Source organism: Hippichthys cyanospilos, chromosome 9 (assembly GCF_059441005.1).
Source record: "Hippichthys cyanospilos isolate Australia breed blue-spotted pipefish chromosome 9, RoL_Hcya_1.0, whole genome shotgun sequence".
Lineage (NCBI taxonomy): Eukaryota > Metazoa > Chordata > Actinopteri > Syngnathiformes > Syngnathidae > Hippichthys > Hippichthys cyanospilos.
Window position 1 is genome coordinate 6298332 of NC_142377.1, and position 27710 is coordinate 6326041.

Here is a 27710-nt window from a genome sequence, read left to right on the forward strand (position 1 = left end):
GTCTGCTCATCCAACATGACTGTTTCGCTGCCAACTCTCTCTGTCATCTTTCAGTTGTGTGGGGTAGTAGGATCCAAGATGCAACAAAACATAATACAAATAACCATATGCTACAGAAACAAAGGGGATAAGGGTACGTCACAGATGAATGACAAAAATTATTGTTATTTTTTTCTTAAAAGATTGAAACACCGTGACATTCCTCCATCCTTCCTATTTTTCCCTTAAACGTGTCTTCACATTAATTATTTGGTATGGGGGCCCAGAGGAGGAGACCACTTGGTGAAAACACAAATTTTACAGGGGTGCGAGAGAAAGGTCATGGCCACGGTCATGGCCATAGGGACCAACTAAGGAGTTATGTTTAAAAGATTGAAGCAGTGTTATTTCCCACAAAATTCACTGTTTTGGAACACGGAATACAGAATAGAATTGAATATTATGCTGCAAAAGCTTCATTGAATTTTTTTTTTTGTTTTGCCAACATGCCTCTCAACAAAGATAATGTGAGCAGGTAAAATATTCCTTGCTAGCATGCTTTCATTTAATTTTTCATAGTTAACCTTTTGTTGTTTGCATGGCTTAGTACAATGCCGTCAGATGAAAAATAATTATCATAAAAAGAAGAAAAGTGTCTAGACGTACACAAGTGCCTCCATTCATCACGACACAAAACAGAAGACTTGTATGATAAATGCAGATGGATGAAGCCAGATGGTTACAAAAAGCACTTTCCACAGCAGGGGCATGATGAATAAATATGAATAAATGGCCACAAGGATGCACCTGTCAGTTGTTGGCACACTGCAAGTCAGTGGCGAGTGTTGTTTTTCAGACATAGGACATCACTGAGCACCAAACCTCCCGGAATTGTGCAAGCCTCACAGTGAGCGGGCTTCCACCACATCATTTCACATGGCCAGTTTTAGATGATTTAACCGGAAGTCACCATGCATTTTGTTTATAAATAGACATTATGATACAATGTCAAACTACTAGCAAGAAGATCTGGCTGCCTGCACCTCCATCAAATTCCACCAAAATGATGTCATACCACCTTGGCCACAATTTTGATCTGTGTTTAGCTGGTCTTAATTGTGGTCTACCTTTTGTCAACAAATTGTCAGGATAAAGGGCTTGTAATATGAATTCCATCAGAACACCCAAGGAGGCATAGCGTGAGCTATCAAAATCCCAAATATGTTAAACTAGACTTGCCCTGGCACAAAAAATGAAGATGCACCCATTTTTATGCCCAGCACATATGTGTTAATCTATGAAAATAGGGTCCTAAATGTTAGCATTTTTAGAGTTTTAATTTTAGGAAGGTCTAATCAATTACAAAGTAAATGGTGAAAAACATAGCAAAAACGTCACTAGTTCTGAATTTGCTCAGCTGCCTGATGTCTCTATGATCAGCTACCCTTTGGTCGTTAGTGGCCGATGAGCATTTGTTGTTGTTGGGGGTCCAAAAATGGATATTTGGCCATTGTTTCCGCATTGCACCATACGGGCGCTTGCATGTCTGTGCTACCTTTGAGTGTTTCCACAGCAAATGATTGACACCTCATCAATCACAACTACTGTCCGTCCGTAGTTCTTTTCTTCAGATATGGTTAGAGCCACTGTCAGGTCATTCCAGCAGTTGTATCAACCCTCTTCAACCCATATAGCCACATTTATTAACATCTTTGTTTGGTATCATGCTGTAAGATTTTTCGAAAGAAAATACCGGTATTGTGCATGGGAGTCCCCACCATATATGATAGGGCCTATCATATCTGTTGGCTGTCTCTACATGGGAATTGGCATGATGTGTGATTGCTGTTCACCAAGTTTGTCTTTTAATTAAAGTTTCACCTTGTAAACTGATGTAAGGCATTTCTGCTGCTCGCTTTTGACTGAGTCTTTTGATGCACTAATTGAGCCTAAAGTGACAGCGAGATTGTTTCTCGAGGAAAGGCCGACACTTAAAAGCAAGTGACTGAAAATGAAGTTTAGCATCAGGGCGGATTATTACTTATCTGCATGAAAAATATTTTTGGGGGAGAGTAGAACGTACTTGAAAAGGTATACAATATTGTTATGAAACAACATTTTTTTTTAAATTTATGTATGTATGTGTTTGTGTATGTATGTATTGTATGTGCGTACAAAATCATGTTTATATAATGTATTTTGCCCATTTTCGTCTCCTCACCATTATGTTTCCCTATTTATATTTGTACGGATGGCATCATATTAAAACAAACCATTTTAATTTAACCAAAACTATCACTCCACTGTTGCTTGGTTTGAGCAATGAAATTAAAAGAGGAAATTATATTACAACAGTTAATACAATAAAACAATATGCTTGTGTTGTTGCAAAACAACAGAATCAATGGTCATTGTGTTTGGATGTACTTAAAATGCTTGTGCTAACTTCCCTGCTTTGTGAAAAACATTCATTTTTTTTATTTTCCCACATTGTGTTTGGTGGTGCAATAATAAACTATTAATTAATTTCTTAATTTCTTCAAACTGGTACCTAAATGTCATTAACCCTAACCCTAAACCTAACCCTTTTCCTGTTTATCTTTTGCTAAAATTTTTAGTGAAGCTCTTTGAAATTACATTCCTACCCTGGAGAAAAATCACTTAACTGAGAACGTTCATGCCATCCATGCAATATATCTTTGTTGAACATATTTTACAATGGTATCTGAATTTTCTTCATCTACTGTTGACTCGATGTCCCACTTTCTACTGCAGGCGGTTGAGAACTGAAATATGCCACAGCAACTGCATCCCATTGAGGTAGCCAACTTGGTCCGCCTCTTCAGCTTTATTATTTTTTTTGGTTTGCCAATTTTTTTAGTGGAATTCCTAAAATGGGCACTGCTATTTTAGTTCTTTCAGTATTGTTTCTGATTGGAGCCAGGATTAGCACCAAAGCTCATTGCTGATGCCAAGATGTGACGCCCTGCTCCTCCAGTCACTCAGCAGAAGAATGGGGGAAAAAAATTCTATTGGGAATAGGCTTCTTTGCACTTCTCTTTTAACGCAAACTTGTTCTGTTTCAAATTGAGCATGTGGAGGTGCCTCATGCAGGCCCACACATTGAGGTCTAACCAGAGTCAATTTACTTGGCATTGGTAGCTTTGTGAAGCCATTCAGCGCTCTGCAGCCATTGATTGACTCTTTTGAAGTATGGTTTCCATTTGAGGATAAGAATAACCCTGAGAGCATCAATGTGATACTGGAGGAGAACAATCATTTGCATGTTTGCCAAAGGAAATGAAAGAAAAAAAAGGTGCGCTCTGTTGTGTTGACTTAATGAACTCGTGGAGCTGCGCAGCCGTAGTTCATGGATATTTATGCCCACCTTTTGTACGCACCCGCATGCTGTTTTTTCTTTTTTTGGCGGGCACTGAGGCAAAGGGTCGCCAGTCGAGCGGCGGAGCTTTTAATAAGGCAAGCCGCTCATGCACCGCCACAATACTTCGAGATGAAAAGATTTCTTCCTGCCCTGATTTAGCAGCGGGTCTTGCGAGGTCTCAAAGCTGTAATCGTGATTGTAATTGCAATTTTAAGATTGAATAAACCCAGAACGCCATCTGGGTCCTTGTTCTATGCAAATCTTTGCATTCCACCTTCATCAATAAAATAGACAGACAATTTTGCTTGAATCAGTTTCACAGTGTTTTTCTACTCACGTTATTTCAAATGAGGAAATTGATGAACACACGCAATTGTTTTGTTTGACCAAAACAAACTCCACCTGTGAAGGTCTTCATATTACGGGGGCTCATAATTTCTGTTTGTGACTGACACTTTAAGCCAATATCTACCGCCCGTAGGAGTGGGACAGCACTGTTTTCAGCACAGATACACACTGCTTAATCAGCACTTTACCAGACAGTTTTTTTTAATCTCAACTCTTCAGTTTTTTTTTTAATTTTTTTAAGCGGCTTTAATAGCAAAATTCTTGGAGAATGTTCTGGGCCAAAGGTCACAAATCTGTGTTATCATGCCCAGGCGGCGTCTAGGAGTGCAACTTTGCAAGAACATTAGTTTTAATGGTGCTGACATGGCGCTGCTTTGCTCTGTAAATTTTCATTTAATCACAAACAGTAATATAGACCATAGGGACCAAGCCCAACTGAAAATATCTCATTTATATGAATAATTGATGATCCGCTAAATGTGATTAGAAATGGCTAAATTAATTGTTTATTTGGCTGAATCAATTGATTAAACCATAAATATACCACAAAGTATGACACTTACTACTTTACTACGTATCAATAGCTCCTCGATTTGCTGTACTTAAAGAGACAATGTGTAAGATTTAGACCTTTTTTTTTACTATGTGAGGCACACTGAGATAAACAACAACAAACACTCAACTTGTATTCCTCTTTTTGAGGTTTCAACTTACTAATAAACTACTGTAAATGAATATAGAATGAACACGGTCAGATTGTCTGCTCTTGATGATCAGCGACATTGCGGCTAGGAATGGGTCAATGATATCCTTTGTCCGCTGCCAGTGTGACTGAGTGGAAGAAGGCCTGCTCTTGCTCGTCCTCATCATACAAAGTGAAACTGATGGCAGCTCAGTCTGGGATCAAGTCGTATATTGAGATAGAGATGGCTGAGCATGTTTGGACCCAGCTACTAAGTAAAACAGGAGCATGAAAGCAGGTATACTGTCCTGGAATTTTTTTGCGTATTGTGACCATTTGCATATTACGGTGTGGAAAAGATTATTTGTACCCCTGCAAGATTTGTCCTCTTGCTCAAGAAGTCATATATAGCAGTACAGGCCTGCTTTAGTTTTGCCATGAACAGCCGGTGACTCATACAAGGCTCAGATCAAACCAAAGTCAAGCTACTTATCTCCGTGTAGGTGCGCAAACTGCTGTACTCTATATGTGTGCCACTTATCAGAGGCTAATGCTAATCTGTGCTTCCAGCAAAACTTAGAGCAGCTTTTCCTTCATCATTTTGCACCAAAGGGGGAGGATGTTTTTTTTTTTTTTTCTGCATGACAGTGTCCATCTAATGTTGTTTCAAAAATATTTAGTCAGTGGGCTAGACTCCAGCCCGTGTTTGAAAGTGGCTCATGATCTTGGCTTTGTAATACCGATTATGTAATGGGACCGTAGTTATGATGAACAGTGGGAGAGAACCGCATGCTCACTGACACATACAGTTGTATGTACCTTTATATATATATACAGGAAGTTAATTGTTGGGGAAGGGCAGGCACTCCAGAAACCCAATAATCTTAGGGAAGGATCTACATTTACCTTAACATTTATTTAGTCATAGAATGGCATTCTCGTCACTTTTGAATAGAATGAAAGAAAGTCTAATTGAAAATAAAGTTTACTATATAGAGTTAGACTTTACTATAATTAAGGTCAGCCACATTGCGAAGTCAAAAAAAGAAGCACACAACAGACGGCTGAATGAAACATGATGTTGTGGTAATTAAGTGTGAGACGACTTCCATTTTAAGAGGGCATTCTGTGCCTGCCGCAGAGAGGAAGATGAATGCTCTCGTAATGCGATTCAACGAAAACGAGAAGCGCGCAGTAGAGTGTGTGCGCGAGTGTGTGTAAAACATCTGAAACATTTTGTTCCTCCTTTCCTTCAACTTCCTGCAGTGCAAATGCGTGAGCTGCAAAAAGGGGAAGGAAGTGGAATCCCATTTTCACATTTCAAAGCCAACGTCTTGCTTCTCACACGGCAACGCGCTTCTCCGACTCAAATTTCCTCCTGCTTTTGTTTTGTTTTTGATCAACAGACTTAGCGCTCGCCATCATTGTGCGACCATGATGACGAACACTTTCTCATACGCGCTGCTCCACAGCGCCCCCCGCAGACCTCTGCTCAACAGGAGATGTCTGAGCGATGTGAGTATGAGTATTTTGCGCTCGCCCCCTCAAAGGTTGGCAGGCATTGCTGATTGCGGATGAGACGTTTCGGCTCCCGTTTTGTATAACCTCCACCAGGGAGAGAGCATGTGCTTGTAGTTTATTGATCAGCGAAGCATGAGGTACAGCGGTGGGGGGTGTTGAGGTCAACCCGAGCATCAAATTTAGTGGCCGAACGGTGGCATAAAATGTCTTAAAGCCACAATGTGTAAGATTTTGATCGTTTTGCATTAAAGAGTAATCAATTAAATGATTATAAATTTCAAAAACTTGCAAATAAATGTGTTCCTAACGACTAACAGTCATGTTTTAAATATAATCGTAGGTCTAGTTATCATTGAATGATATTACATGGGCGCTGGCACTCCTCCGGAGGCTGCCATGTCTGTTAAAACTACGGACAATGGTAAATGCAGCACCTCCTGCTGTCCGGAATGAAAAACGGTCGAAATCTTATACATTGTCCCTTTAAAAGATAAGTATGAACTACAGTATATTTTTGAAAATGCCTCCATCTCGTGTTTGTTAAACCACTATTGAACAAAAGCAAATATTTTATATCAGAAACACCTCATGGCATACCAGCGCACACAAATATAACAATAAGTATATTCACTGAATACTGATGAACTTGAGTGAATTTGTTTCAACTCTTTTTAACTCAGTGCTTCTCAATTATATTTTGCAAAGCCCCCTAGGAAAGAGCAAACCTTTTGTGCCACCCCACTTGCCACGACAACCATAAATAAGATTGTTATCGGTAAAAATCGTATAAGTATCCCTAAAACGGTGTTGTTTTTATAAGTGACAGGAGGAAATAGCAATATAAAAAACTTTCAGCAACTGTTAACTACTTTTTTTACAGCATCTTACGGTTTACAGTTTTGGCTCAGCCGAAGATATGGCCCAAGGGGCCCGCAAATGGGTTTAATCCGGCTCGTGAGATGATTTTGTAAATTATAAAAATGAGCTGCATTTTTTTAATAAATGAAAAACTTTGAAATGTCTTACAGTTATATAAATATAACCATCATTTCATTGGTCCAGCCCACTTGGAAATAGCTTTTCCTCTATAAGGCCCGCAAGATAAGACTAGTGTTTAACTGAACATAAATCTATTATATTGTATGAATGGCAACAGGTTAGCTTGACCATCTGCTATCTTGTGGAAGACCATTTGTCGTGCCGCAATTAAGAATTATTTTCTGCTACTGTGTTGCTATATTTAGTGACCTTTCTGATTCTTTTAGCGACTCTTTCAAACAAGTGACGAGCAAAAAAATGCATTGCGCTATTGTCATGTTATTTAAAACATATGCTGACCTCTCCCACCCTGCCTCATCCAGTCTACAGATGAATAGTTTTTGCATGAAACTATCACTTTATAATTTAACCATATAGACCATTTGCTAACCAAAACAGCCGTAACCAAGCATGGACACAGTCTCTTATATGAATTCGAGTTAACCACAACTGAGTTCCTTATGTGACAGTATATGAATGATAATTGCAAATCTTTTGTGGCGACATCGCATTTAACTGACATTAGTGTAGCGCTGCAATGATTAATACAAACGTGATTTGTGTTTTTTAGTCTACCCATGAAAAAAGGGTCTGAAAACACATGTGAATGTGTGCTTGACGCGTGTGTGTTTGTGTGTGTGTGTGTTTGAAACGCCCCCGCTGTGGCCCTTAGTAAATTTAAGATGTCATGTGGAAACATCAGCCTGGCATTTCAGTCCACTTGTGTTACATGGTGAACAAATAGGCCGAGTACATAACAAGCAGAAGGCCAGATGTGCCCATACCCTCATGTCTGAACTCCATAACGTGTACACCACGTATGAGTACTCTTAAAGTATATGACCATGGTTTAGCAAATTGACTCGTTCATGAAGAAAGGTTATATTTTGTTAAAAAAATAAAAAGAGTAAATCCTCATTTGCGTCGGCATGATAGAACGCTTCTTTCTGCGTTAATGAGGATGATGTAGGGTTATTGGACTGTCCACTTTTAAAAATTGGTTGAATAATTACCAAATCAATGCAAAGTTGTTTCACTGTTTAGTGTAACTACAACCTGGTATTTAGGAATTGACCTAAATAAATACAGTCGGCCCCCGGCTTACGAGCACCCTGATTTACGAACAATTCGCCTTACGAGCGTGGATCAGTGAGATCTTAGTCCCCTGCTTACGAACAAACCTCTCGCTTTACGACCGTTCCGATAATCCAGCCATTGAGAATATAGTTATGTTCTCGCTTAACTGCGTCAATAAATTCAGCAGTTGCGTCAACTACAGTCATCAATAGATACTTGTGGCGGTAAGGCGAATGCTATTGGTCTTACAACGTCACACTGACTGTCTCACTCACGGTGTCTAAATATAATTACCATTTAAGTGTAGTGTTTGTACAGCTAAAGGGAAAAACAGCTGACATGAAATTAAATGTGCCTATTGCAGGACAAAGAATTGTCATTGGTTTAAATGTGTGTTTTTTTTTAAATTAATTGTCAATACATTCCAACCGTTTAAAAAAAAAGTGCGAATAATTATCAGTCAGTCAAGGAGACGCCAATATGCTATTGGTCGATTAAGGTCACCCGGTCTCACTCACGGAGATGCTATTGGCCGGCGTCACACGTCAATCACAGAAAAGCCGATATGCTATCGGCCGAACGCCTTTATCTAGCTTGATGGGACAGGATGGAAGGAAGTAGAGAAAATGAGTGAAAAACGGAATGTTTTGAAGACTTTGCAAACTTTATCTGTTAGACATAGCTTCTAAAATTACTAGCAGCGGTAAAGGAAGAAATAAGAGGATGATGTTTTAGTATCTCCGTGATTTGCACCCTGACTGAAAAAGTTACTGTAACACTGTAAGACCAATAGCCTATCTGCGTTCTGTATTGATTTTGAACGTTGATCTCTGCACCATTTTACGGGCGGAATTTCAGTGCAATTTAATGGTCGATTTACATAACTGCATGTCATGTTAGACGGCAACCTCCCAACATGCTTTGGGACAGCGCCCTTGTTGCAATACTGTGAGTTGAAACCAGCAGTGAACTAATGTCCGAACAAGCTATAAGTTTGGTGCCTAGTTGATACAACACATACACCCTCCCCTCCGCCTCCACTCAGCTCAATTCACGTCGGGAAAAACAGCTGACATGAAATTAAGTGTGCCGATTGCAGGACAAAGAATCGTCACAGGTTTAAATGTGTTTTAATCAATTAGATGTCAATACATTCCAACCGTTTAAAAAAACGTGCCAATAAGTATCAGTCAGTATCAGTCAGACGCCAATATGCTATTGGTCGATTAAGGTCACCTGGTCTCACTCACGGAGATGCTATTGGCCGGCATCACACGTCAATCACAGAAGTGCCGATATGCTATTGGCCGAACGCCTTTATCTAGCTTGATGGCACAGCTGGTTGGGATGGAAGGAAGTAGAGAAAACCCTGACTGAAAAAGTTACTGTGACACTGTAAGAACAATAGCATATCTGGTTTACCGTATTGACTTTTGCTTATCTCAGCTCAAGTCACGTCCTTCCAAAGGTAAAAGTCGTTATTCCTTTGTATTTGTTATTTAATGCAAGTGTACAGTAGATTACGTGACTCAATATTAATATATGTATACGGCGTGATGTTTTTACCTAAGGCTTCTGCGCGCGTTGCACGCATTCACGAATTTACATGGGTTTGGATTGCCCGCTATACGAGCAATCCGAGATACGAGCGTAGCCGCTGAACGGATTAAGTTCGTAACCCGGGGGCCCACTGTATATACATTTTGCTTTTTGATGCATTGGGGATGACTAAAGGGTAATTAAAATAAATTAAAGATAAAATATTTTTGTGTTTGATTTTATCCATGTGTTTCTTAGCTGGCTGTTTACTTCCTGGTTCTTGCGTGACATTACAAATACACATTCCGGACAGTACCATGCCTTCTGAGGCAGGGTAAAATGGGTCAGTCCTGAACAGAAGTGAGAGGAAAAAACTTTGTTTGTTTTGTCGTTACTGGTTAGCAGCTGATTGTTTCTTTGGAAGTGCAGTTTGCTGGTGCTTTTTTGGAGACTCTGGATCATTTGTTCACAGTTTCAGAACCTTGGGTGAATGAATGGCCACAGGTGATGGTCCAGGAGCTACTCCCAACAAATTTTAAGATAAACAGATGATCTGATCCCACACAGTATATCCATTCATTCTGATGAATTTCCAAAAATACTTTGATTCCTCACTGGTTAAAGTAAACCCGTTTAAGCCATTTTGATTGCTTCAAACTCCTCCTATTCATTTGGTGTCTCCTCTGGTCTTAAATCCAGAAGAGATACTTTTAAAATGGTTGTCTTTAATAGAACAGAGATGTTTGAAAAATAAATAAATAAATAAATAAATGAGTATGAGAAAGAGTTCCTAACAAGGTGTTGGGAGTCTAGGGACTGCGATAAGCCTTGAGTCAAGACCAGCGGGTAATATCAAAACGAGTCTAAAACCCTACTGTGTGTCAACTCTCTCCCTCCCCACTTCAGACCTCGGACCTGTTTGCCATGATCGAGAGGATGCAGGTACTGTAAGTGGCTTTCCGTCAGCTGAACCACAACACCTCCTCGAGCCATAATCAAACGCCTTTCTCTGAATTTCACGCCCAAAATGCAATTTATTTCTCCAAGCCTGCCTTTCCTGCTCGTTTGATATTCCTGACTACCTGCAGCTGCAGTGTTTACGCATCACTGTAGCTCTCAATTTGCTTTTCATATGTATTTCGTATTTGCTGGCTTCAGCCTTTTTTGCTTCCTTGCTTTTATTCTGATTGCAATCACTCATATGTACTACAGCTATCCATGAAACCAGTTTTTTCTTAAATGAAAGAAAAGAGGGTGTCTGGTTGATTTTTTAAGGCTGTTCATAGAAACTATAAACAAAAGGACGTTTGTTACAATCTTCAAGGGTCAACTGGTTCAATAGATAGAACAGTAAAGAGGTGTAGAATATTCATCCAGCTCTCAAACCTCTATGAAAGAATTTTTGCATTGCATACTGCAGTTCCACATTTTTATTTCTTGACGATGCAAAATGAAGGTGAAAGCAAAGGACAGCACTTGAAGCATTCACTGTTCCATTTGTCTTCATCTTGCCCCGTTGAACATGATTTACAAAAAAGTGTAAAAGTGCTGACGATAAAATCTCAATGGGGTCAATGACACGTAACTCATGAAATGAGTAGAGCGCATTAATGCCACACAAATATTAGTCGATTACCTGTATATTATAGAGCGCATGAATGCCACACACATATTAGTCAATAACCAGTATATATTACAATAGTCATGTCTATCCATCTTTAAGTTTGAAGGTGATCAATTAAGAATTGTGAGTGCTAGAGTGCCAAATAGAATTCATTATGGAAAAACTACTTTTTGATCACCATTATTTTTCATAAAAGAATACCTTTAAAAATGTGTTTTGCCACTTGCTGACGACTGAAAATGACATCAATGTCCTCAGGCCTCAGAAAAAGGCCAGTCACTGCTCAATTTGTGAGCATCACATGACCAAACCAAGAAAACTGTTGAGCCGTGATTGGTCATTACCTGAACTCGGAGCAGCTGCCGTGTCATTTTCAGCCAACGCCAAGTGACAAAATGCATTTTCAAATGTAATTATTATACATGAAAAATAATGGAAGTTTTTAATATCATTATAGTCCAATTTTTACAGCTATAAATGGCTAAGTAAGTAAAATATCCCATTTCAGAATTGCAACTGCCAGTATTGAAAAGAAACCTCGACGTACTCAAGGACATGAAAATCCTGAATTGAATTCACCATACATATGCCTCATCAAGTCTGTCAATAACCAATATGATTTTTTGTTATATATATATTGCTGAGCAATCTGTAAAGCTGAATGGTAATTGTGCCAGCAAAAAGAAAAGTCGGTGACAGAACCTCTGAGTTGCATACTGCAGCTCCATGTTTTATTGTATTACAAAGAGAAAGGATGATAGGATATCGCTTCCAAGCATCCACGGTTCCATTTTTGTCGCCATCTTCTCCATTGTCCCAAAAGATCAGCATCAAAATGTGATGCGTCTCAAGTCTCGCTGTGGGCTTTTCCACACAAACAGCTTACTGATCAGCAAAGGGGGTTTCTTCTTTCCCCCTCATTCACAGACACACTCTGGGCTTTGGAAAGTGTCAGCAGAATAAGAATAGATACACTAAGGAAAAATCCCTTCTTGGCACTCTTTGGTCCACACTAGCATTTCTGCTTAATGACTTCTGGAGTTTGGCATTTTTCCCATTTATCTTTTTTGGGAGCATCGTTTCCCTCCTCCGCCAGCATCAGATTGACTTTATGTAATGTGATTGTGAGTCACAGGCAACAAAGAATAATCTGACACCTCCGTGCTGCACTAGGAATAACTTTGACGCCTGTAAAAAAATGCTTCTGTTGAGGTTGTACCTTTGAAAGCTGCTGTGGTACTCTTTTATTTCACCTGTTCTGTTCACATCCTTTGATATTCTTCTTCCTGTCTGCAGGGTTGCAGAATGGACGAGCAGAGATGCCCACTCCCTCCGCCCCTCAAAGTGAGTCACAAATCCTCCCATCACCTCGCCGAGCACAACGCGGAAACACATCCATGATGGATGATATAGGAACCTTCTTCCTTATCAGCTGTCAGACAGGCTTTTTAAGCCTGCTCACTGACTGCGACCATGCCAAATCCCCACGTTACCTAGATGAGGCTTATGCATGTAGAATTCAGCACTGGGACAGTATTGATTCTACACCGGAGTTTTGCAGTCAGAATGCTGAACAATAGGTTGTAAGCATTAGAAACCTAACAGGGAACAAGCAGAACGGGGTGGGATACGATATATATTCTCATTCTGGGGGCTCAGTCGCGTATCGTGGTCTTTCAGGGGCTAACGTTCACATTGTGGGGGGGCTTCGTTTTCTTTGTCTTTAACAAAACAAATACTACTCAACTCAATTTTATTCATAAAGCACTTCAGAAACCACTGCTGGAGCAGATTGTTGCTCATAAAGGAAGTTGAACATGAAACGGATAATTGAACGTAAATTAAAGCTGCAATAAACAATGTGGACAAACATGACAAAAAAGGACAGTCTCATGCTGTGTTGAAAAGCATTGAAGCAAATAAAAGTGTCTTGACAAGAGCTCTAAAATAAACAGGAAGCCAGTGAAGGGATGCCAGAGTTGGAGCTATGTGCCTCGTCCCTTAAACACCAGTTAGGATGCAAGCAGCAGCATTTTGGACAGTGCACAGGAAGCCGGCAGAGGGAAGCCAGAGAAGTGGTTAGGAGTTCCTCTGTAGGTGTCCTTGTTAAGGGGCAAGTTGCAGTATTTTCAAGCTACTGGCTAAAAGTGTAGTATAATAAGCCAACCTGGGTGTGTAGAAGGTATGGATTACATGCTCCTGTGAAGACATTTTTTCATCTTTGCCAGCTACCTGAGGTGAATAAAGATGCACTAAACTATTGCATCAATCTGAAATACTGTGGTACCTAGAGATATGAAATTCTTTCCGTGATGGCTTTTGTATAGTGATTTTTTTTGTTTCTTTGTTTTTATATTATGACTCCAGTTTCTTACGTCAATTATCTAATTGTGCCAAGCAAAAGAAATATACAGTCGGTGGCAAGCTCATTTTTTAAAATGTTCGTATCTCAAATTGTTTTTTTAAATTACGGGTAAAAAGAAAGTTCTTTTGATGACGTGTCTTATATGTTGACCACTTTACAATTTAAATTCATTGTCCAATTTAAAGTTTGAGACATGGTTTGAGACAAATTTTACATGTTTCCATATGGAATCTTTTTCAAATCGATTATCCTGACCCTCCGATTTCCCCCTGCCCCCTAACAGCTACATCTTGATCACCTAAAACCCGGACATAATAGATTGATTGAATGATATCAGCATTATGTTTTTGAGGAAGGTTGCAAGTTTTTTTCCTTTCATTTCAGATGCTCCATGGGCAAATATTATCTTTTAAAAAATCCTGGTTACTACGAGTGTTTCTAAGCACACAAATAAAATCATGCATTCAGTCACAGAGGTTGCACTAACAAAGGTGCTGTAGTGTGCCAGTTTCAAATTGCAAGCACTAAATGTTTTCTTTTTTTTAAGTTATCTTATTGATACTTGTTGTTTTTGTCACTTTTTTAAATTGGAAATTATTCTAAACTTCTGACATGCTCAGTGTTTTGGGGAATCTTTTGCCATTGCTACCATTGTAACACTGCGTGTGTCTGCTTGAAAAAATGTAGAAAACAGTGGAGCAAACGGAGTGGGTATTTTTAGTCAACCTATTTTTAACGTCAACTTACCCGACTTGGTCCACCTTTTCCCCCCAGCTCTACCTCCCACATTCCCAAAACATACTTGGTAGGTTTAAGTGTGAGTGTTAATGGTGAGTTGTCTAGCTGTGCCCTACAATTAGTTGGCAACCACTTCAGAGTGTACCTGACCCAAGCTCATTTGAAAAATGAATGAATGAAACTGAAGGACATCCAGGCCTTAATGTCTTTTAAGACAAATTTAAAGATATTATAAGGAAAATGTATTTTTCTTCTGTCACGCGAATCCGACTATCATCGGCACTGTAATAGGACATTCTCTGAACTCATTACAGCCAAAGCATACACACATGATTTTGTTTGCTTGATATGATAGCTTAAAACAAAGACTAAAGTATAAAAAGGGGATTTGCTAATGTTTACATCTCTGCGCTTTGCTTGATTTTCAATCAATTAGAGCTGCGAAAGGACTTTTGAGGAAACTCTGAAAACTCTTAACAGTCTTTGAATTTGGTTGTAAGTCAAACATTACACTGTTTAATATCTTCTAGTTTCAAGGTGATCCTTGCAACTTTGAGGAGGGTTGGAACAAGTCACAGACTACCCCAGTGGATTGTGTGGATGGATTTTTCTTTTTCTTCTTTTTTTTTTTTTTTTTTTTTAGATAGGGCAACTTTCAGCCTATTCCTCAGTCTCTCATGAATCACAAAATGGAGACAGGCAGGCGGTATGACTGGCAGTAGAATCACAGGGTAAAATTGGAGATGAAAATTCCCAGTGATGAAATGAATGTTCAGTTGTGTGTTTTTGCAAAAGAAATGCGCTAGCAATCAGTTCACCAATCAAACACATTTGTCAAATAACACCATTTTATTCAAATGAGAAGCCAAATGCTGACAAAGGATGTGCATGCACTTGAAAAACAAATCTAGTTTTAATTAATACCGCATGTTTGCAGGGCGAGTGAAGTGACCCTGAAAAACCGCATGATTGTCGAGTGCATGTCACGATGATGGCACTCTGTGCATGTTTTGACCAGAAGCATCTTTTTGTTTGCTTGACTCATGTTTTTTTCCATCCCCACAGACAGAGGAGGACTACATTCCCTATCCCAGTGTTCATGAGGTACTGACCATATGCAGTAAACTCACATATTTGTGTGTTCAATTGTTAACACTTTTCTGTACATGCACAAAAATGTGACAAAATATCCTTTGTGTCCATTTAGGAAATGTATCAATGTTTTCATAAATAATTCATAGGGTAGTTTATGAAAACATTCAAAATTTGTTCAAAATCTGGAATATTTTCAAGTTGGAAGATGATTGAGATCTGTGACTTTTAGAGTATTGATTTGAAAACTCCCATTTTTTTTTTTATCTGCTACACCCATACCATCTATCACAGGTCCTTGGTCGCAGTAGCCCGTTCCCACTCATCTTGCTTCCCCAGTTTGGGGGGTACTGGATCGAGGGGACCAATCACGAGCCCAGAGGGACACCGGAGGCGGCGCAACCGCTATGTCCTGCCTCCTACGTCAAACTCGAGACCAACAGCACCGCCAAGATATACAGGAAACAGTTCATGGGCAAAGTGAGACAAGTCTTTATTATAATGTCAATACTATATTTCCTAATATGTGTAACATAGAAACGACCGGGAAATGATCGTTACTTGCGCTTCTGAAATAATGTTTGCCCTGAACATATCCGATCTATTTGTGGTCATATTCCTTCTTCATTGTGTTATCTTGTCAGATCATGCATGCATGAAATCCTCTGCCTTTCTTCTCCCAGGAGCACTTTAATTACTATACTATGGACGCCGCCCTGGGCCACTTGGTCTTCTCATTAAAGTACGATGTCATCGGGGATCAGGAGCATCTGCGCTTGATGCTGCGGTGCGTCTACTTTATACAGCCATTTTAATAGCTACTATTCTGAACCATGGTCAGTTTATCATTGCTTTTGTTGGCACATTTTTACATCCTTAATGCTAGAAGACGGATATTATATTGTCCCCCTCCACAAAAAAGAGTGCACAGATGACTCAGTTTGAATTTTGTGCCCCCTGTGAGCAACTTGGGTTCAAGGGATGCTGATAGCGATGTGGAAGAAGAGCAGCAGTGTGTGTCCATCAGGCGATTCATTTCAAAAACGGATTCCCCGGCTATAATTGTTCATAAAGGGCACAGCTGCGGGGAGAATGGCCCCGGCTTGGTCTGACCAAACACAAGCTGTTAGCTGACTGTCCACAGTAATTTGTCCTACAATGAGATGTGATTTCCGGCTGCTATTGTTGTGCTGCCTTCAACTTTTATGACTGCCATCAAACAACAACATTATGGAGCTTTAATAGAGTGAGGGACACTTCTAGGAATCATTAGGAACAGAATTGTTGGTTTATATTAGTCTGTTTTGCCTAGGCATGAGCTAAGCCATGGGTGCCCAAACCTTTTCAGCATACAAAAAATGTGTTTGCTCATTTACTGTTTACTGTTTGCTCAACATTTATTGTGGTGCAGGATCAGACCCTCTACCCATCCTTGGTGAAAAATTAGTATGGTAATTGACAAGTATTCTTGTCAATGGCTGTGCATGAGTTAATAAATGGATGGGAATTAAATCATGTATTTTAGAAATTTGATTACCATAATAAAAATAATTCCCCAAATAAAAGACAAACTTTTTTTCCCCAAAATGTAGGCCAAAAGTATGGGTGCGTTCTACAAAATGTTAAAAATGTTAAAAATTAGGGTTTTTTTTCTTTCTTTTCTTTTCCCAAACCATTCGAGCGAAATTGATCATTCAACCATATAAGCCAATACTGGCTGCTCTGTACATTAGTCAAAGAATGTCAGCAAGAGTTTTATTAATGCCATGAGCGAAACTCTAAGGCCTACAGTAAATTTTGCATTTATGGGGTTAGGACTGGAAAATTTGAATTGGATTAGAGTTAATGTTTGAAAAGGTCTCTTTTAATTGGAATCAACATTATAAACAGATCTGGGTAAAATGTATGCATCTGTTTATGTATCTGTTTATTTTCTGTTACATATCCTCACTTAGGGCCTTGTTTTGTGTTTGTGACTGATCACTCATCATATGAATAATGTCATATGTCTTTTGCATACAAACCTTTCCAACTTGCTAAGAAATAAACACTAACTTTGTGTAATCAATTGTCTTAATATTCTGACTAGAAATTGAGGTCTGCGGATCTTTGTACACAGCAGCTCGAACTCATTTGGTGTTGGAGAACATATACCATAACTAAACAGCTAAAATGTAAATCATCCTTCATGGAAAGCACTTAGAGAGCCTTTGATTCATTTATATGATGCTTTCTGATCCTGTGATTCGCATGAGTCGTGTTCCCGCTTTTGTGAATGAGTCACATTGAGCCAAATTTCCCAAATGACACTCTCGCTCGGACGAACGCTTAACATTACACCTATGAATGGGAAAGTGAACGGGTTGAAATATGTTTGAATCAAGCATGATGCACTCAGTACAAATTGTTGACTTTAAATCCCACTCTCCACTAACACACTGTGTGAGAATAATGACGTCCATTGGCAAGCCGGCGCCCCCGCGACTCTCTTTACTGATGAATTCATTTGAGTTTCCATATTCTAAAAGCCACAATGGCTTTCTTTTAATGGAGCTGTAGAGTGGATGATGCAAGCTTACAGTCATCCCAGCCTACATTGTTATTGTATTTCCTCCTTAACACTGGAGGCGGGTACAGATGAATAGGCACAATTTAGAATCCCACTGCATGTGTATTCTTTTGCACAAGAAAACTTGTTGGCCTTGCTCATAACTTAACACTCCCTTCTGTAACAAACTGGACAATGGCAGCAACAGAGAATTGTGACCACTTAATTTTCAATTCAACTTCAAATATTTATAACATACTGTATTGGAAAAGCGGCTATAGAAATGGACTGGTGGACATTTCACAGTTTTTAGCAACTGAGGTGCTGCACAAATATTCAGAAAGCAATAAATCCAGTGTGAATGTTACAAAACTCCACAGGTTCAGTTACTTTAAAAATGGTCGAGGTGTACTCCCTTCCTTTCCCAAAGACTGCTGGGATAGTATCCACCATGCCTGTTGTTCAAACATTGAGAAAACAATGTCTCCAAATTTGAAGGTAATTGATTTATCACAGCTGAGCACTGATGAAAACACTCAATCCTGAAACAGGCAAAACACTTGAATTCAACCCAAATCCAGTCCAGTGTCCAAAAAAAAAACAGTTACTTCCTCTATCTCATCATATGCTGGCGGGTAGGCTCTCGTCTCTACTTGGACATTGTCTGTGACTCTCAATAATTTAGCATTTTTTTACTTTCAGCTCCAAGCTAAAAACCTATCACGATGTAATCCCCATTTCCTGCCTCACAGAGTTCCCCAATGTGGTCCAGATGGCCAAGGTAAGAAAAAATATTATTCGAAGAGACATATATAAGTTTTTCCATTTCCAACCCTCGTCTGTTTTTTTTTTTTTTTTCGGGGTGGGGTACAGCTTGTTTGTGAAGAAGTCAACGTTGATCGCTTTTATCCTGTTCTCTACCCAAAGGTAACTCCCATGACCTTTAACTTCGGACTGTTTTTAAATGTCTTTTTTTGACTCGTTATCATTTGGCCCCAGGCGTCGCGCCTCATCGTCACCTTTGACGAACATGTCATCAACAACAATTTCAAATTTGGAGTCATTTACCAAAAATTTGGTCAGGCAAGTGCTAGTTCTGAGATGTTTATTCTCGAAGATGTGTTATTGCACCTGTCACATGTTCTAATCTTATGTTTATTCTTGCAGACCACAGAAGAGGAAGTCTTTGGGAACATGGAAGAAAGCCCGGCTTTCATCAAGTTCTTAGAGTTCCTGGGCCAAAAGATTGAACTACATGACTTTAAAGGGTGAGCATGCTCTTTTACTGTACTCTGAAACAGTGGTTCTAACCCCTTTTTCAATGATGTACAACCTGCAAAATATTTTCTCAGCCATATGTACCCCCTCAACCGGTGCAAAGCATCACTGGATGAAAAAAACAGTGTCTGATTTAATACATTTTGAAAATACATTCGTCATGGTATCTTTTGGAATATTTTAATAAGTCATGTAGATTATTTCTGTAATATTCTCTGTTTTATTTCTGTCTTGTCTGCTGGAAAATGGTGTCACTAATGAGAATGTTCATCCATTCAAAACAAATCAAAGACAGGGGATTGTTTCATTGTGAAGGAGTCCCTATAATACGATTTAGTAACAAGTTGCTGCTGTGTCCCAATTAACTCTTTCAACGCTAAACGTTATCTGAAAAGGTGACCCCCAGTGCCAGCCAATTTTGAGAATGTTCACTCATCTTTCAAGGCCATGCACATCCCTAAGTGTTCTCGAAATACCTATTTGACTAACTGCTGCAAGATGGCGGATGTGGGCAATGTGGTGGAAAAATCAGCACTCATTCCTGGTCAACAATTAGTTCATCCCAATTCTCCAGGGAATTGTTTATCCATGATAGTACTTTGTCAGTGTAAATGATGCATGGTATTACATTGTTTCGTTTCAAAGCAAGAATACTGTTTATTTTGAGTGTTATTCACAAGTCTGTTGTCAGAAGTCAATAACGATACAGTGCATGTTGACGGCCTTTCAGTGGTTCCGCCTACACCACTAATCACTGATGATTTACTTCACTTTGACTGCTGATATTTATCATGCCATTAACTAAATGCTAAGGTATGTAATGTAATGCTGATTTCAAGACTGTTGGACAGTGGGAAATAAGACATTTCGAGCTCATGTAAATGCTCTAAGCCACTGGTGTCAAACTGAAGGCCCGGCGGCCAAATCTGGCCCGCCACATCATTTTATGTGGCCCGCAAAATACTACAAGTTTCTGGCTAAAAATACCAAAATTGCAAGTTGTCTTCAACTCTTAAAAGGTCTTGGAAAAAGAAAAATACCCATTTTCACTTTTGAACAGTTTTTTTACTAGCCTCTGATTTCAAAACTAGTTTAGTGTGTGACAAACTTGAAAATGTATTTGACTTCACAGTCATTCCGTCCCTCTGACAGAAACTAGAACTACAATGTGGCCCACGACAAAAATGAGTTTGACACCCCCGCTCTAAGCAGACGTTGAAAGTAAATGACTGTTTCTGGATGCTTACTTCAAATGTGGTGATCATTATATGCACACGCTGTATCTACCATATCATATGCAACACTGCATCTTTCTGCAATTACTATCCTTTCAATGGGACACTTTTCTCAAAGCTGTTCTCAGCTCTGTTTAAAGCACTCTACCTCATGTCTGACTGTTATTTACCTCACTATTGATTATAGATTACATATAAATGAACCCCTAATAGAAGGTAATTTAGAGCAATTTGTCATGTGGTGCGCACCTGGAAGGCTGGGTGGAAGAGTGTTTGGTCAATGCTGAAGTGTGTGCAAGTAGTTGGTTTGAGTCAGAATGCAATCACCACTATGACAGAAGTGTTATTGAAGGGGCTACAACGATTATTATATTTTGATTCTAGGGTTAGCTTTATCATACAAATACGTAAAATAGAGCAGCAATAGTCAAGAATGGCTATTTGATGACATGAAACACAACTAACTCTATCATCGTTCGTGTAATGTCCACGTCATTCCAACATTCAACGGCTCTACCTTCAGCGCTTACGCTTTCACACGCAATTTCTTCAGGGATTGCACATTTTCTAGTATTATTTCTATGTTTAGGTGTGTATGAACCATTTGTGTTCAAATAGCCATTGTTTAAAAGGCTTTCACCTTGACACAATTGCAAGAAGAATATTTTCTTCATCACCAGCAAAAATAACAATTTCCATCATTGTGAAAGTTTTTATGAAAGTCTTTGTGTCTTAATGACTGCATTATATTGCTAGGAATAATCATTATGGCTATGAATTAACCCAACACACCAAATAATACAGGGACGTCAATGCAAAAGCCTTATCAAGCTAAAGATTTTCCTCGGAGCGCTGGTTAGGTTCCAGTTTTCTTGACACGTCCTCAAGATTCCTTTATCCCAGAGGTGTCCAAACACAGTCCTCAAGGGCCACTGTCATGTATGTTTTCCATGTTTCTTTCCCCGACACACCTTCTTCAGGATTGGCTTTTAACACTCCTGCTTTCTCCAAAATTATTGCCATCTTGTTGTTATTGTACATGTAAAACGCGGAGGATAGCGAGAAACGCAGGTTCGATTCCTTTGTATGTTTAGCACATGTGAAGAAATTGACAATAAACTTGACTTTGACTTTTACTTACATAGCTATCATCAGTACCAACATCAACAGACTACCATTAAAGAATCATATTCAACTGGTCGGATATGTCAAACTGAAACATAAAGAAAGCCCATTGAAGCATTAAACAACAACAACAACAGTAATAATAATAATAATAATAATTATTATTATTATTATTATTATAATTATAATAATAATGATGATGTAACAGTAATTACAACAATAACAATGTCATACCATTATTGTTTAATAAAACATGTTGTTTCTGGTCCCTGGGATTAACAAGCAAAAAATATATAAATAAATCAAAATAATAATAATAATTAAAAAAAAAAAAAAGAAGCTCTACAAAACGACAAAAACAGCTCCTAAAATTAAGTCAGTGATTCCCAAAACTGGTCTGCAAAAGAAAAAAAAAGTTAGGGGTATACAGCCACAATTGTATACCACCATTTACCACTAATTGGCAGACCCACAGTTGGGTACATAACTTTGTCTGTTGTGGTGTTGTTTCAGATTTCGAGGAGGCCTTGACGTGACGCATGGACAAACAGGGACAGAATCAGTTTATACCAGCTTCCATGGCAAGGAGATCATGTTCCACGTCTCCACCAAGCTGCCTTACACTGAGGGAGACTCCCAGCAGGTATGAGCTAATTATCGTCGTACTTGCAGGCAAATGGTCACAATTAATTCATCAGTAATGGACTAATATTACAGCGACCAATGTTGGGATGAGAATTGCTCTGTCGCTGCACCAGTGCTGCTGTTTTCCATGTAAGATGTCGCATTAGTCCCCCTTGACGCGTTTGTGGGCTTTATTAGTTTGTTACCATGGTAACCCTCCAATATGTTATCAAATGGGCGGACAACTCAACATGGCCTGAATCTTGAGTCAGAAAAAAAAATGTGAAAAGCAGAGCTACTTTCCTACTACTTTCCCCACGGGGCTTCTTGGGTTCTCATTGGTCTTATGATTTATGTATGGTATTTTAAGGCCATATATGGAAAATTGACGTTTTATTGTATGCAAAATTGGTCTCCAGTGCCTAACCATTCATTGTGTGAATTGAAAAAAAGATTTTTTTTTTTTGGTGTGTGTCCGCTTCTAAAAATGAGCGCGTGAGAATCATGTTTCACTTCCTTTCAGTGATCGTTACCTCACTTGACAGATGACGATTTGACGAATAGACTCAACTTGTATGCATTGTTACTTGGGACATACTGCCTTCAACCACTAGCCTAGTATTACAAATTATAGGATAGCGGACAATCTCGAACAAGATGCAGAGTTCTGCCCACGAGTGCTTGGAAAACAAGCAAAAAAAGTGATTTAGAAAATTTCAATCAGAGTTTTTGTTTGTCTCAGTGAAAAATGCAATCATAATGAATGTTAATAAATATTTAGACATGCACAGAAGGTGGCGCTGATCCAAATCTTTTGGCTTTGTTGGAGGTCCGTGCCACTCCAAAATGACCATTTTGGGAGAAAGCTGAGCGTGGCTTTTGTCCAATTGCGTGCTCGCAGGCGCTCCCATTTGCGGGGAGAAAATGAGAAGCGTGTTATTCGCATGGCTGCATTGCCTGTTTATGTACATATGAAAGATGACAGCCAATAAAGAAATCACTAATGAAGCCTCCACTGTGCTGCATTTTGTGCCCCTTTTAGCCTATAATGCTGCTTTCAAGGAAAATCTTTTGTGGTTCAGGGTTGAGTGGGCAAAGCATGTCATGATTACGTATGTTATTTACCGGTATGTGTTGCACTCAGTGGTTAGCACGACCGCCTCACGGTTCAGAGCCCCGAGTTCTGTTCCTGCTCACTCCGGTCTTTCTGCGCGGAGTTTGCATGTTTGACTCATGTCCACGTGGGTTCTCTCCTGGCAGTCCCAACTTCCTCCAACATTAAAAAAAAACATGTTTGTCCCTATGTGCACTGCAATTGGCCAGAGAACAGTTCAGGATTTCCCCCGCGCACTGCCTATAGACAGTTTAGATAGGCACTAGGAAACTAGCGACACTTGGGGATAAGCGGCTCTAGAAAATGGATGGATGAATATACCACTCATGTCCCCAGAGTTGAATCGGTCTACCTGCGCCCTACATCAAATCCAGAAAAATTGCATTACACCACCTGAGCTTTGAAATAGATATGCTTTTAGTTGGTCAAAGACTTTTTCTACATTTGGTCATGAAATTGCAAGATGCGCGACGGGTGTGGAGTACCGTTGTCGAACGCCTATTGAGGTGAAGCGGGTTTTGCCAAAATCCCAGGCTGGACCTGTGCCGTTATAACATTTTGCATCAGGCAGTGCATTCTTTTTTTTACTAAAATGTCAGATGCGCTGGGGGAGCGGCCAGTCTGAAACATCCAAAAGTGCACATTGCATCGACAAGACTTACAAAATTTGTAAACACAAAAAAAAAAACAGACTTGCGCCTGCATGAAACTGAAGCGCCTGTGTTCAGTCTGAGTGCACGAGCACCCGTCTACTAATAAAGAGCGCTCAAAGTTTAAATCCACATGGTAAAAAAAGAGTCCCCAAAAAATCTGTGAAACATCAAGGCTCTGAAAAAGTGAACCGTGTTTTAGCAAAGGAAGACTGTATAGTAAATTTTATAACATTTGACACTTGCTATCCACTATAAGTGAGATTACATTCAAACAACCAATCACAGCTCAGTTTTTGAGCGTCACATGACCAAACCCAGAAAACTGGTGAGCTGTAATTTATCATTGCCTGAGCACGTGAGGTCATGTTCAGTTGACAGCAAGTGACAAAATGTGTTTTTATGGTGTTAATTGAACATGAAAATAACCGATAAATCACATCAGTCCATCCATTCACTTTCTATAAGTCACTTATGCTCACTAGGGTCATGAGGCGAACATGCAAACGCCACGCAGAAAGGCTGGAGCCAACTGGACCTGAACTCTGGACGTTGAACTGTGAGACGGACATGCTAACCAATGAGTGGTACATTCACTCATAAACACCAGCGTCACCAGACATATTTTGCTGGCACACGTGCCCCAGTATAATTCTGCTGTGCCCCGGTAAAAACATCATCAATTAAAAAAAATATATATATATATAATAATTTCAGAACGCACATTTTACTTTCTATTATACTTATTTACTACTGTGTTGATGTGTCACCACGCTCCACATAAGCAAGCGCACATGGCTAATGAATATGGTAATTTATTTACGTGCAAGACGTCAGCTTAATCATCAGTACTTCCTTGTCGGGGAGAGAGAAAGAGCGCGCGCGAGAAAGAGCCCCCTCTCAGTCGCAGGTGAAATCGCTAAGTATGGAATTATTTGTGCCACTATCGAGCAATTGACGAGCAATGAATGAAAAATTTTGCACACAGTAACAATAAGATTTTGCATTGTTCTTTGCTTTCTGCTCTGCTTGGCGCACGCGTTAAGAAAGTGCCAGCCAATCAAAGCTCGCAAAAGTACACTGGAAATAGCAAACGAGTTCACCTCACACGGCTTTGGGGGAAAGAAGGTGTATTTATTTGGACACAATTTGTGCACCGATAAAAATTAATCAGTGAAAAAAAAAACTAAACTAATTGTCAGTTAGTGATCAAGCAAGTTGAAGTTGGTAAATTGAGCCTAAAACATTTTTTTAGATGATATTATTTTGATTTTAATTTGGCTCAAACTGTAACTTCTAGATGGAAATCAGAAAGATTTTCGCCCATGGCAGGGATCTATCTAGCTAGGCAACATAAGTCTATTGTAAGTTTGTGCTCATGTTATTCCTTGTATCAAGAAAACCATGCTAATTTGCTGTACAGTTTTGTGTGTGTGTGTGTGTGTGTGTGTGTGTGTGGGGGGGGGGGGGGGTTCAAGTTTGTTTGTCTTTGACTAAAGTAATCCTGTTTAGTCACAATAGTTACAGTGAAAGTATAGGCTATATGGTTTTGTTGTCAGAGAATATAATAAAATGTCTGTAATTGTCACCCGAAACATGGCTAAAAATGTCAGGTTTTGTTGCAGAGTGGTTAGCACGTCCGCCTCAGAGTGTCAGAGTTCAAAACCAGCCGATTCAGGCCTCCCCGTCTGGAGCTTTCATGTTCTCCTCAAGCCCGTGGAACTTCCTGCCACACTCCAAAATCATGCTTGGAAGGGGTATTTGACTCTCTAAATTGTCCTTAGGTGTAATTGGGTGCGTGAGTGGTTGTTTGTCTCTCTGTGCCCTGCAATTGGCTGGCAACCAATCCAGGGGGACCCCCGCCTATTGCCCGCCTATTGGAGCAGGGATGGGCACCAAGCAAGCCACGACCCTTGTGAGGATAACCGGCTATAGATAATGGATGGATAGATGGAATTGCTGAATGTTCTTTTTTTCCCGCACTTTGCACGCACTCATGAATTTTTTGTGGCCCAGTTGTGCCCAGTATTACAGTATTAGGTCTAGTGACGCCCCTGCTCATAAATATAAACAATAGGCATGAGAATTATTATGATAATTCATTCATTGAAAGAATGATCATTGTCATCTGAAAAATATTTTTAGGAGCCTCAAACAGTGTGCCGTGGTAGGACTTATTCACAAGAACGATAACTTCCTCCCAAGGCCAGTTTGACATCATTCGTAGAATAAGGCAGACTCTTTTGGGGTAAAATCGGGTGTCCTTCCACTCGCCCCTATTTCTAGATTTTCTTTGCGAGTCAGGTGCATTCCATTTAAAGGGATAAAGGTCGCTCTGATTGTACGATAGGAGCCTGCTGCTTTGATGGGCACATGGTACGCACTGCCTCCGTCTATCAGCGCCAAGCTGCGCCTGTCTACCAAATTGCCAAATCTCGGTCTGGCCCCACCCCGCCGATGTCTGCATCTTGCTGATCGTCAGACCAGGGCCTGATCACCAAAATAGGGCCTGGAGTGTTTAAACAGGTGAATGAGCGCATGTAAATGTCTGCCTGAGGAAATTCTATCAATGTTTACTGAGGGTTTTTTTTTTTAACAGTCTTAAAATACATATACATAATAAATAAAAACATAATTTGTAGATAGAAAAAAACATTCATCCATCCATTTTCTTAGATATCCAGTATAATGAAGAAAAAAAAATGAATAAAAATGTACAAATAGAAAAATGGATACAGCATAGGTGAAATATTTGGACACACCTGACTCATTCATTTTTGTAAAGTACTGATGGCCAGTCATTTTTAGGTAGTTTACTTTTGCACTCATATAAATTCTAACAGTTGTCCATAATGTGAATTCTAACACTTGCCCAATACAGCTGCCATCTGTGTATTAACCTGACTTGTGCACAACACAACTGATGGTTCCAAGCCCAATGATTAAGCAAGAGATTACACTAATTAACGAGTGCCATTTGAGGTGACTCCGTCTTGAAGCTCATTGAGAGAATGCCAAGAAGGTGCAATGCAGTAATCAGAGCAAATGGTGGCTGTTTTGAAGAAATGAAAACATCTTTTCAGTTACTTCACCTTTTAAATTCTTGTTCTTGTGAAATTCTAAACTTGTTAAATTCCATTTGTTTATTCGTATTTTTGATGCTTTCAGTAAGAATCCCCCATCGAAATAGTCCTGAAAATCAAGAAAACCCATTGAATAAGAAGTTGTCCACTGTCCAGACATTTGGACTGCACTGCATATAATAAACAGACAACATAAATATTCGATGAAAAACATACTGACATCTAGTATAATCAATGATAGTAAACACAAAAAAATACAGGAAAAACAAGTATAATGAAGACAAAACCTATAAAAGAATCCCTCGCCACTTTGCGCCTCGCCTATCGCCCTCAGTGCATCTAAGTTTTTTTTGGGGGGGTCACGGAGAGACCTGGTTTTCTGTATGCCAGGCAGATTAGGTAATGCACTTGCCACTGACGTGGCACTACTGCAGTACACATATTTACTTAAATCTTAAATTATTAAACCTTATACAGTATTGTAACTGAACAGTTACTCCTTTCCATCCGTTGAAGTCTAGCGGCAGCTATGGTAATATTAGCGGCACCGTGAACGCTGTAGATGATAGCAATAAGAGTTAACACGTGAAACACCATTTTATTATAAAAGAAATCTCTTTAACAGATGTTTTTGCTCCTCTCTCTCGGGTCTATCCAACAGCATGTGT

General features: G+C 39.5%; 1 protein-coding gene across 16 annotated transcripts in view; it reads left to right on the forward strand.

Annotated features, from left to right (window-relative positions):
• Nucleotides 1-27710, forward strand: part of rap1gapb (RAP1 GTPase activating protein b) — a 108919-nt gene that overhangs the window by 61874 nt on the left and 19335 nt on the right. For 7 of the 16 annotated variants that reach the window (XM_088423244.1, XM_088423227.1, XM_088423228.1 and 4 more), the window contains exons 4-13: nt 10473-10508; nt 12487-12534; nt 15359-15397; nt 15680-15865; nt 16069-16172; nt 18636-18714; nt 18807-18860; nt 18933-19016; nt 19101-19201; nt 22085-22214. In XM_088423244.1, coding sequence (XP_088279370.1) covers nt 10491-10508; nt 12487-12534; nt 15359-15397; nt 15680-15865; nt 16069-16172; nt 18636-18714; nt 18807-18860; nt 18933-19016; nt 19101-19201; nt 22085-22214 — 843 coding nt within the window. In that variant the 5' untranslated portion in view covers nt 10473-10490. Of the gene's footprint in view, nt 1-5797; nt 5907-10472; nt 10509-12486; nt 12535-15358; nt 15398-15679; nt 15866-16068; nt 16173-18635; nt 18715-18806; nt 18861-18932; nt 19017-19100; nt 19202-22084; nt 22215-27710 lie in introns of all 16 variants that reach the window. The other 9 variants (XM_088423229.1, XM_088423236.1, XM_088423240.1 and 6 more) reach the window with 3 other exon arrangements.